General features: G+C 28.7%; 1 protein-coding gene across 1 annotated transcript; it reads right to left on the bottom strand.

The window, feature by feature from the left end:
- Nucleotides 1-861: 861 nt before the first annotated feature.
- LOC122273991 (uncharacterized) lies at nucleotides 862-7,594 on the bottom strand. Its single transcript, XM_087165441.1, has one exon. The coding sequence runs from the start codon at nucleotides 6,670-6,672 to the stop codon at nucleotides 5,236-5,238; it is 1,437 nt and encodes a 478-aa protein (XP_087021567.1). The 5' UTR covers nucleotides 6,673-7,594; the 3' UTR covers nucleotides 862-5,235.
- Nucleotides 7,595-12,651: the final 5,057 nt, after the last annotated feature.

Here is a 12,651-nt window from a genome sequence, read left to right as displayed (position 1 = left end):
TTTCGAACCATTAAGTCTTATAACGTGAGACCCGATCATTGGATCAAACGCTAATAAGATAAGCATCAAAACAAATATTGTTTTTCATGTTATTCGTGTTTCCCAGCACACCAGCTGCGTGAAATGCGCATGCGCTAACGACGAAATTTTAACGCTGCAGCCAGGTATAAATAGTGATAAAAAGCCAAATTTTGTAAACCTTTATCCTTAGTACTGGCCGTGAAACTGATTTTCAGCTACGGCTGGGGACTTCTGTTGACTTGATATATATTCCGTTTTCTTAAGGATTCCTTTATGTTTATTAATTATTATGATATCTGTTTTGAGACCTTTCTCAGAATTAGGGGAAACTCAATGACTACATGAATTGTACACAAATTCATTATGATGAAAAATTTTGCTTTCACAGAAAAAAAAAACTTGGTTAAAAATGAAAAATTCTGTAAACATTATTCACTAAACATAGAATTTTATTTATCAAACTTCTTAGAAATGCTTATTTTTTAAAAAAAAATTAGTTTCTTCCCTCTTTTTATTAGGATTAGAAAAAACTATTAACTATTCTACAGAATAACTAAGTAAAAACGAGATTTTTTTTAATGTCTGTTATTTTAAAAGTACACAACTGATGACAATCACATATCTTAATAATAAAGCTCACTCATTATACTTTTTTCATTTCATTATATTTTTTACAGTTGTAATTTTGGTGCTATTAAAAAAAATTCTACAGAATTGAAAAAAATTTAATCAAGTTTACGTTATTTAAATATAAGTGGTTTAAAAAATGGCATTACTCAGAGAAAAAAACCAGAAATATAGATAGAATTCACACATTTTTCAAAAATTCTTGTGACCATAAATATTTCAAATATTTTATTTAATTCTTACAAATTTATGATATAACTCGCACAGTTTAAATGCTTTTCTTCATTTACTTTGCTATTAATTGATTATAACTAATATGCTTTCACAGTTCAACAAAAGCAGCTACGACAATTTAATAACTGGTTATCCCAATTAATGTAATTGATATGCATTACCAATTAACTCACTGCCATTGCCAATTAAGAATAATATTTGTAAAACTGTTATGGTGATACATTTTATTAAAAAAAACTATCTTTTAAGTAGTTTCATAAAAATATACAATTACTACTAGAATTAATAACACAAAAAAGGGTGCACTTCTGAAAGTATACACACATATTTTCATCTCAAAGATATTTTTTGGAAATCACATATTTTTCAATTATTTTATTCTTCAAATACCTGTTGTGATGTAAATTATTGGGCAGTTAGTATTTTAGGTTTTGCTAAAATCACACTTCATTTTATTTAGAGATTAAATAAATTTAAATACACAAAATCAGGCCTTGAATGTTTATAGTTCCAATTATAGGGATAATATCACGAGTCACAAATTACATATCTACCTCATAATAAATAGTTAGAAAAGAGAATAGCATACTATGGCTCAACAGTTGTATTTATGTAAGAATTATTGAAACTTAATAAAGTAATGGGAAGGTTTTGCGCATTTATGTAAGTTTCTGTGCATAAAATTTCAAGTAATTTTGTAGGCACTAGCGAAAAAATATCAAACTTATCATAAGAGAAAATAAGAGATTTTACGAAAACCCATAGTTGAAAAATGGTAAAATAGTGGAATGTCATTTTAACTTTGACTACAAATTCATACTTTGACAATATTTATACATTGTACATAGATGCATAAGATATAAAAATATTGTAAATATATGCATGGGACATGCCTAAAGATTTGTAGATAAATAAATTTTGCAGAAATTCATAAGTTAAAAATGATATCATAGTAGAATATCATTTTAACTTTGACTACAAATTCTTACTTTGAAAATATTCATACATTGTACATAGATGTATCAGATATAAAAATATTGTAGATACATGCATGGGACACACATTGGTAAAATGTATATGCTGGTACAAACAACAAGTACTTGTATATGCATGCCTACATGAACATAAACATTTTACATTCAAAAGTGTTTGTATAAAATACATACATTTATAGTGTACAAGTCTATATTGTTTGCACATGCTTTTCATTACATTGTAATGAAAATTTGTAATCATGATTACAAGTAATTTATTACTATTATTGAAAAATGAAATAAATTACATTTTTGCCCTACTTTGATGTATTCAAAAATTAAGATTATTTTTAAACGCAATTAACTGCAATTGTGACTACAAGTAATTGATTACATAGCGGTAATTATTTGTAATCAATTACAGTTGTAATTGACGTCCAACTCTGACATTAGCTCATAGAAGAGGCAATAAATACAATTAATATTTTTGTAAAAAATATACAAAAAAATGTTTTCAATATATATAAACATAATTTTAGCGCAACTAAAATTTTAAATACATTTTTCATCATTCTTTCCGTCTCTTTTTTGCATTCAGAATGAAATTTAGAATTTGATTTCAAGTAAGAATAAAGCAAAAAAAGAGCATGAAAATCTTACATGATGCTGCCTTTAGTGCTAATCAAATGTTTCACAGTAATTTGATTTACAGCATATTTTTGATTTAAAAAAACTATTAATTGCCTAGTCACACAACTATTACAGATATACTGAGAATAGAAAAGTAGATATTTTTGAATTAAAAACATGACTTTAAAACAATAAAAGTTTAAATTTGCTTGTCAACTAAGTTGAATTTTGTACTTAATGTGAAAAACTATGTAAATTATTCACAATAGGTTAATAAGTTTATGTAAGATATCAATGTAAAAAAAAAAAATTTAAAAACATTAGAGCAGTGTTTCCCAAGCTTATGACTTTTATGTACCCTTTCTAAATTTCTTGTTACTCTGTGTACCACTAATAAAAAAATTAATGTATTTTTTATTATAAAAAAAATTGCACAAAAGTTAAAAATCGCATCTGGCTGTTGAAACCACTAATTATTAACTGTTAACTCTGCAAAAAATAGCCAATAGAAAAATACGTAATCGTAAATTTTCATGGTTAGCTTTGTTTTTAAATAAAATTGTTTGAAATTTTCGTTTGTTGCAAGATGTTTCGCGTAAGAACGCGTACTACCCGCTCAACTGTTCCCATATCCCTAGGGGAACGCGTACCACACCTTGGGAAACACTGCATTACAGCAATAAAAAATCAATTTTGTTTGCCAACAAAGTTGAATTTTGTACGCAACGTGAAAAACTACTTATATTACACACAATAATTTAAAAGTAAAATAAATTTCTTTAAAAAAAAACAACAAACAATTGATTTTATTTGCAAAATTACATTAAAAAAACATTCTTTTTATGTATAGAACAAAAATATTTTGCCATTAAATTCTGAAAAACATCTATAAGCATATTTATAAAATTTCTTTAAAGAATTTATATTCCTTATTGTTTTTGCTTTCAAAATAAAATGCATGATTTAAATAAATAAATCAGTTGCAAATATTTTTGATAACGTTCCACTTACAAATATTTAATGTTAAATTGGTTAGTAAAATATAATATATACATTGATTGCATTTTATCAAAGAAATCATTTTCTATGATCAATTATTTTAATTCTTATGTTAAATCGTAAAATATGAATGTAAATTATGAGTTAATATGAAAATGAGTAAATATCAAGTAAAATATGAAAATGTTTTAATTCCATAACCCTGGTAAATGGTAAAATCATGCTCAATAGTTCGAAGGTTACACACTTCAAAAATAAGGAATCAGAAAGAGAAACTTTATATTTCCTTATTTATTTATATAAAAATTAACATTGAGACCTGCTAAACAAAATAACATAAAACAAAAATAATTAATCAAACCAACCTTTACAGGGTGCGTAGCCAAATCTTTGAATCAAAAATAAGCACTTCTTAAAAACTTTTCAAGCACTTTACAAAAATTTTCAAGCACTCAAAAAATTTATATTCAATCAATGATATTATTGAAAAACAAAAACTTTTTATAAACAGTTTTAGCGTTAAAAAAAACCCAAAAAGAAACGGGCGTAAATCGAAACAATCAGTACTTTCCCACATCACCGAGTGAATTCAACTTGACCCTGAACTCAGAACAAAAGTACCCTTACCCCCTACGTCAAAAAAAGTATTAGAAGTAAATTAAATAAACAAGAACAAAATTAAAATAAATTAAAAAGAAAAACATTTCATAAGGATCTGACATTCTCTATCCGAATTGGAGCACTCGGGTTTCGGTTTCAAGTATGCGCGCACGTGCAAGTCATAACGTGGGTACGACATGAAGTCCGCGTGAATGATTACGTAGCAAACTCCCCATTTTTCGTGAAATGCATGCGATCCACCAGATATCACTGAAGGGAAGAAAAAAATTATTCGAAAAAAAAAGCACTTTTTAAAAGCGCCAGCTGAAAAAAGCACCTTTAAAAGCTTTTAAAAACGAAATCCCCCAAAAAGCACCTTTAAATACTTTTTACAAACGCTACGCACCCTGCTTTATTACCAATATTAACAGGGGGGAGGCGAATTTTTTTTTAACCCTTGCAGAACAATAAAAGAACTTGATCAGAAAACCAATCTCGAACGTTAACATTTATAAATCTAATATGAAATATAAAAAATGACAAAGGTGGTGGCATTCTTGCTTCTTGAGTGGCTAAATTTCTAATTGGCAATCCTTACTTGTAAATAGGAGGGGTGTTGTATCCTACTTATTACCAAAAGTTATGATGATCCTTAATTTGAATCAGAAACAATATATTTTAATAGTGAAACATGCAGGCATTAGGCATAACAAGAAAACTATGGTTTGCTTTCATACAAAAAGTAGTTAACTTGTTATATAACCTTGAAGATTGAGATTTCTAACTAAAATTAAAATACTCATGAACAGGTTTATTTATCAGGTTATACTATCCTAATGAACATTATACTATTCTTATAAACAGGTTATACTAGCATTTAAACATTATGTGAACAAACTTACAAAAATATAGTTAGTAAGTAGTATGGACAGAACAGTGAGCATAAAATTCCTTCATAGAGATCAACTCTAAGAATTAACAACAAGAATCAGGCTTCACTAGTATGAACACGAAAATGCTCAGCCAGACAACTTCTCTGTGAAAAACTCTTGCTACATATACAAGAAAAAGGTGCGTCACCAGTGTGAACACGACTGTGTTCAGTCAATTGACGTCTTTGTATAAAACTCGAGTTACATATATAGGAAAATCATTTCTCCCCAGTATGAATATGACTGTGCTTGGTTAGATCACTTCTGTTCGAAAAACTTTTGTTACATATACAACAGGAAAAAGGTTTCTCACCAGTGTGAATACGATTGTGTCTAATCAGATAACTTGTGGTTGAAAAACTCTTATTACATATACAACAGGAAAAAGGTTTCTCACCAGTGTGAATACGATTGTGTACAGTCAGATTACTTCTGTTTGAAAAACTTTTAGTACATATACTACAAGAAAATGGTTTCTCACCAGTATGAACACGACTGTGTTTGGTCAGACCTCTCTTGTTTGAAAAACTCTTATTACATATACTACAGGAAAAAGGTTTCTCACCAGTGTGAACGATATTGTGTCTAATCAGACTACTGCTTATTGAAAAACTCTTGTTACATATACTACAAGAAAAAGGTTTCTCACCAGTGTGAATACGATTGTGTACAGTCAGATCACTCCTGTTTAAAAAACTCTTAGTACATATACTACAAGAAAAAGGTTTCTCACCAGTGTGAATACGATTGTGTACAATCATATAACTTCTACTTGAAAAACTCTTATTACATATACTACAGAAAAAAGGTTTCTCACCAGAGTGAATGCTATTGTGTTCAGTCAGACTACTTCTTTTTGAAAAACTCTTATTACATATACTACAGGAAAAAGGTTTCTCACCAGTGTGAACGATATTGTGTGCAGTCAGGTGACATCTTAGTGAAAAACTCTTATTACATATACTACAGGAAAAAGGTTTCTCACCAGAGTGAATGCTATTGTGTCTAATCAGACTACTTCTGTTTGTAAAACTCTTATTACATATACTACAGGAAAAAGGTTTCTCACCAGTGTGACCGATATTGTGTGCAGTCAGACTACTTTTTTGCGCAAAACTCTTGTTACATAAACTACAAGAATAAGGCTTCTCACCAGTGTGAACACGATTGTGTATTGTCAGTTCACTTCTTTGTGCAAAACTCTTGTTACATAAACTACAAGAAAAAGGTTTCTCACCAGTGTGAACACGATTGTGTCTATTCAGATCACTTCTTTGTAAAAAACTCTTATTACATATACTACAAGAAAAAGGTTTCTCACCAGTGTGAACACGATTGTGTATTGTCAGTTCACTTCTTTGTGCAAAACTCTTGTTACATAAACTACAAGAATTCTCACCAGTGTGAACACGATTGTGTATTGTCAGTTCACTTCTTAGTGCAAAACTCTTGTTACATAAACTACAAGAATAAGGCTTCTCACCAGTGTGAACATGTTTGTGTATAGTCAGTTTACTTCTTCGTGAGAAACTCTTATTACATATATTACAAGAAAAAGGTTTCTCACCAGTATGAACATTACTGTGGCTAGTCAGATTACTTCTGCTTGAAAAACTCTTATTGCATATATTACAGGAAAAAGGCTTTTCACCCATTTGAACACGATAGTGTTTAGTCCTGTCACTTCTACGAGAAAAACTGTTATTGCATATACTACAAGAAAGAGGCTTCACACCAGTATGAACATGACTGTATTCAGTCACATTACTTCTTTGTGAAAAACTCTTATTACGTATATTACAAGAGTGAAGTTATTAACCAGTATAAGTTTGACTGTTACATTACTTTTCTATAAAAACACATATTTTATAAGTAAAACACTTTTCACATAAACATGATGAAGAGTTTTACAGAGAATGTTTGCAAATTTAGACTTTAACACAAACTGTCGAAATAAATTTTGCACCAAAGTTTTAAATGCATTGTCATGAGTACAAGGAAACTCTAAATAATATTTGCAATGATAATGTTCCTCTTTATAGATTAATAATGAAGATTCTCTAATGAATGACGATAATTGTGCCATACGAACAATATCTGTAACAGGTAAACAGTTTATAGAAATTAAGCTTTACATTATTTAAAAACACTTTTTACCATTTATTGCTATGAAATATTTTCCATCATACATTGCCTATGTCTTTTCACCAAACATTGTGCTAGTATCTCAGTAGAATATCCATTTAAGATGATAAATGATATACAAATTTAGTACACATTTTTACATATTCAGATAACGGATTTCCTAACTCATCTACATCAATGCTTCGATTGGTTAGTTTGAATGATTGACTGAATGAGTGTTGTATAATGAGACGAGATCTTTTTTTCAGCGTATAGCTTACTATATTCATTAATAAGGCTTTCCTTGAGGCTAAATAGATAGCAGATTCCATACAATGAATGGCTGTCTTTATGCGTGATTGCAGCACTCAAAGACGCCATCTGGGGAGAAGACCGGAACCATGCCTTTTGCCCTTCACTCTCTCTTCAGTTGTACAGTCACTCGAAAAAACACCTGAACCCCAAACCTCGCACAAGTTTCTAGAGCAGGGATCGCCAAACTTTTTTGATCATCGACCCCTATATAATTTTTCGAAATCTCCATCGACCCCACAAAAGTAATTTTCTGTTAATTAAAATAAAACTCTATTAGATACTGTGTTTGTACATTTATTTTATGATTTTAAACACTTATTAAAGTAATAGTACATTGTGTAACAATAGTTTTATGAAAAATATATTAATATTGAAATTTAAATACCTTATTATTAAATAATAAGTAACTATGCATAAGTAGATATAATAAGTAAAGTAACTAAAGATTTACTGCTTCTTGATCAATGAGGTGGGTGTGCCTGGTGTTTTTTTGCAAGGTTCGTTATAATGGGTTCAAAATTGGTCAATTTTAATTTTCGTCCAAATTGGTCAATTTTGTAATTTTCGTAAAAAAATACAAAGTGTACTATAGTTTTGTCGCGGGCTGTACTAATCCATATTATTAATGCTTACCTTCTTTTTTGTGCATTGATAATTGAAATAGATATCTAAACTAAACGAATGGTTTTATTGAAGCAATAATTAGTTATCCAAAACTATAAAAGTTTTAATAATGACACTGCAAATATTCAACACAGTTTGCAAAGATAGCTGAAACTGCGTATGATATTTGCATTTGTAACGTCAATGCTCGTCACACGTAACATTTGGACAAGCGCACATATGCATATGACTTATAAACTGCGCTGAGTTCGTGCCACTGCGCGGTGGTACGTAAATACTTGTTTCACCCCAATAAATGTACGTTTATTAATTTATGTTTTATAAGGAAACTGATATTGAGTCAATTATAAAAAAATTCACAAATTTTACATACTTAATTAGGTATATGTGATTTGCGTATTGAGAACTGTTTTTTTTTTTCGACCCACAATCGACCCTTCTGATTCGGATCGACCCCCATTCGCCCCCCTGTCTCAGATCGACCCCCGCTTTTGTTAAATAGACCCCTGGGGGTCTATTTAGACCACTTTGGCGACCTCTGTTCTAGAGACTGCATTCTAACTATAGAACCACAACCACCTAGAGTAGAAGGCCTGGGAGCTTGTTTGTGACGTCACGATCAGAAGGCAGAAAAGAGCGTTGCTGTTTTCTACCTTCAGAGTGATCAGAGGAGGTTGTGAAGATATGAGAATAGTCGATTCTTTATTAGTTTTATTGTCTTTCTTTCATTTTTAAAAGCTAAAAATAAGAATCCAAATTTTTTTTTTTTTATGATCTGAATAATTGTGTATATATAATCTTTGCCTTAATATAATAAATTTAAAATAAATAAAAAAAAATCATGATAAAAAATAAGTAAATTAATGCAGTAAGAAATTTTAGATTAGTTTTTAAAGATTTTTTTTGGTTATTTTCATAAGATTTATCCAAACCTTTTTTCAAAGCATAAATTTCAATTTCAAACTATTTTAAGAGTAATCAATCATATTAAATAAATATCAATTGATTAAAAATAAAAATATTTTCCTAAGAATTGAAAATTAGTACTTAACATTACATTCATGGAAACAAAATGTTATTGGAAAGAACACTTAAAGTAAAATTCCATAAAAAAAAAAGCATAAAAATGTTTATTCTTTATAAACCTTTGAAATATTTATAGCAAATGTATATAATTATTCTGAAATTTTTATTTACTGCAGTAAACTGGCAAATTAACCTCTGTCCCTCTAATTTCTTTCCATGTTCTTTTGCTTTGCATACATGTGATAAAAATGATTTAATATGACTTATTAAATAAGCTGAATCATAACTTTGATGATATAGACTAGAACTTTATGAATGAGGTATTTAAGAATATGAAGATTAATTTTATCATAAAGTATAAGTATGCTTTAATAATGACACAAACATATATATAAAACAAAAGCTTTATTTAAATCAGTAAGGAGAAAATATCTATACAAAAGCAAATAACATTTTTAAAAATTTTATTTCAAAACATATATCATTAATTATATCATTACTTGTAATTTCAAGATTACTATACTTCTGAAGAAAACATTGTAATTGTCATATATTTTTAAATTACCAAAAATTTTATTTTTAAACATAACCCCATAAGGCAAACAAAAATTTGGAACCAGGGAAAATTTTTACTTTATCAATTTAATTTCATTATAATCATGTGTGCAAAGGCAAAAATTTTTTCTGATTAAAATTCCCAGCATACCACCCCGACAGACATGGCATATGCAAAGTATCTACAAAGCTCTACCATAATATATCATATTTATATACTGACCAAAAACTATTTGTTTATCTCTTCCCTTAATAAAATAACAGGAGTATAAAAAGTACACCAATATAAATAATGAATGCAATTTTTACTTATTACATTGTATCATTACTTGCGATTTCAAGATTACTATACTTCTGATGAAAATATATTGTCAATGTCGTATATTTTTAAATGATCAAATTTCCAAACATTTTATTTTAAAACATAACCCCATAAGGCAAACAAAAATTTGGAACCAGGAAAATTTTTTACTTTATCAATTTCATTATAATCATGGGTGCAAAGGCAAAAATTTTTTCTGATTAAAATTCACAACATACCACCCCGACATACATGGCATATGCAAAGTATCTACAAAGCTCTACCAAAATATATCAAATTTATATACTGACCAAAAACTATTTGTTTATCTCTTCCCTTAATGAAATAACGGGAGCATAAAAAGTACACCAATATAAATAATGAATGCAATTTTTACTTATTACATTATATCATTACTTGCGATTTCAAGATTACTATACTTCTGATGAAAATATATTGTCAATGTTGTATATTTTTAAATGACCAAATTTCCAAACATTTTATATTAAAACATACCCCAGAGAGCAAACAAAGATTTGGTAGAAAAATTTCACGGATAATTCAAAGTATTTGCTTACATACTGTATTTTTCCGAGCATGTTAATGAAACAATCTTTTTCGAAAATGCTGCCCGTTGATAAAAAGTATGTCAAAGTAGCACAGTAAATTACTAATGATTCTATAGTAGTTATTAAATACTTTACTATATATGAACCATTCAAATTACCCGACACTTTTGCACCTGTAACAACATATTTTAAAAACTTGTTGATTTTGAGAAATTTAATTATCCGAAAGAAGGAAATTAAAAAGGATAGTAAATTAAATAAAATATTGAATGAAATACAAAAATGCCTTTACATAATCTAAATTTTCCACTTATTTTTTAAATACTATTCTATATTATAAATTAAATCTGGAGTTATAAGTAAATTGCCAATTAAATAATTTTCCTTTAAGAAAAACACACAAATATCTCATACTTATGGAGCTTTTAAGTATTTTTATGAGATAAGAAATATATACTAGTAAAAACAAAATTGTAGTTTCTTAAAATTGCAGTTTCTGATGAGATGTACCACAAAATATAATGTAAATAATGCAAAGTAGTTGCATTACATCACCCAATAATTGAAACTAAGAAAAGTTTTGAAAATAAACAAGAAGTTTATGAAAAAAAGACTATTATTTACAATACATTTTTAAAACTTTAAAAACATTAGATTAAATTGAACCTTTAAATTCCTATGACCTTCCTATTAATCATTTTACAATTTATGATAATAATTAAATATTTGTTTTTAAAAGTCTTGATGTAAGACATCCTATTAATCATTTTACAATTCACAATAATAATAATATATTTATTTTTAAAAGGGGTGATGGAAAACAATCTACTTTAGGAAAGCATTAAAAGTGATAATCCTTATTAATTTAAACATATAATAAATCTTTATAAATTTAAACAAATATTCTTAGCTGAAAGTTAAATACAAATTTTAAATATTGTTTGCATAAATGAATCACACCACAATTGCTGCAGTTGTGTGTCTTGGGGGAAACGAAATACCTTGTGATTATCATCATAGTTCCTTTGACTCAAGAGAACACAACAAGCATAAATCATGATTGATGCCTGAAAAATAAACAGACATTAAGACTCATGGCTGAGAAAGTAAAATATTAATTTATCAACACTTACCTTAATTTGTCATTGGAATAATGAAAATAAAAAAAAAATTGTTTTACTTCCCCAAAAATATGTTACAAAATATTTTTCTTAGTTATCTGAATCTTAAATAAATTTTCTAAAGTTTTGGTTAATATAAAGTACTGCTAAATGTACATGCGCATTGCTTAAAAGTTGTTTTGAAAATTCCCTGCTTTTTCCCTACTCATCTATCATTACGGAACACAGTAGGATGATCATTTCTGCCCATTTATATTATTTGAAGGGAATATGCGAACTGACTAATGAAAAACAAATAATTACTAGGAAAAAAATTTTAATGATAAAAACTCTTTTTTTTTTTTTTATATTAAAAAGTTGATTTGCCGGAAAAAGAAAACACAGTACAATTTTTCTTTTATTGTTTTTAATATCAATTATTTCTTTAATCATTTTCTTTTATGATTAATTTTTTTACTTCTTCAAGCTTTCTTTTCTTATTTTCTTTAAACTATTCTTCACTAATTTTCGTTAATTTTTGTTGTTTGAGATAGGTAGGTATTTACCTCGCTTTACAGCTACACTATGGACTACTGGTGACGGTCTGGAAAACAATCCTGAGGATGATTGAAGAAAGGCCATCACAATTTTGGCCCTCAGCAAGAGAATGACTCCTTGCTTAGCGGCGACCTGCCCTCGAGCATTTTACTCTAGAACAGTTTCACTCGGGCCGATACCGCGAACCCTCGGTTCCTACGCAGGTTAGTCATAGTCTCAACCCATTCGCCAACTGAGCGTAGCCAGTTATGCTTGACTTTAGAGTTCTACTGAAAAGGAAGTATACACGTATGAAAAAGAATGAAGGGTCGTTTTAACTGCTTTAGATTCTCACACCTCTGTTTGCTGCCGAATGAGAACTTGGTTGGTGAAATATATTCTCCAACGAAATGCTCATCAATCGAGTTCTTCTCTCTCGATGGTGGTCGGAGGTGTGTAAATCGTTTAAAATGTGAATGGTTT

Source organism: Parasteatoda tepidariorum, chromosome 6 (genome assembly GCF_982258835.1).
Source record: "Parasteatoda tepidariorum strain Cologne lab strain chromosome 6, Ptep-v5.0, whole genome shotgun sequence".
In the NCBI taxonomy this organism is placed as follows: Eukaryota; Metazoa; Arthropoda; class Arachnida; order Araneae; family Theridiidae; genus Parasteatoda; species Parasteatoda tepidariorum.
Note: the sequence above shows the minus strand (reverse complement) of the source record. Positions and strands in the feature narration are given on the sequence as shown.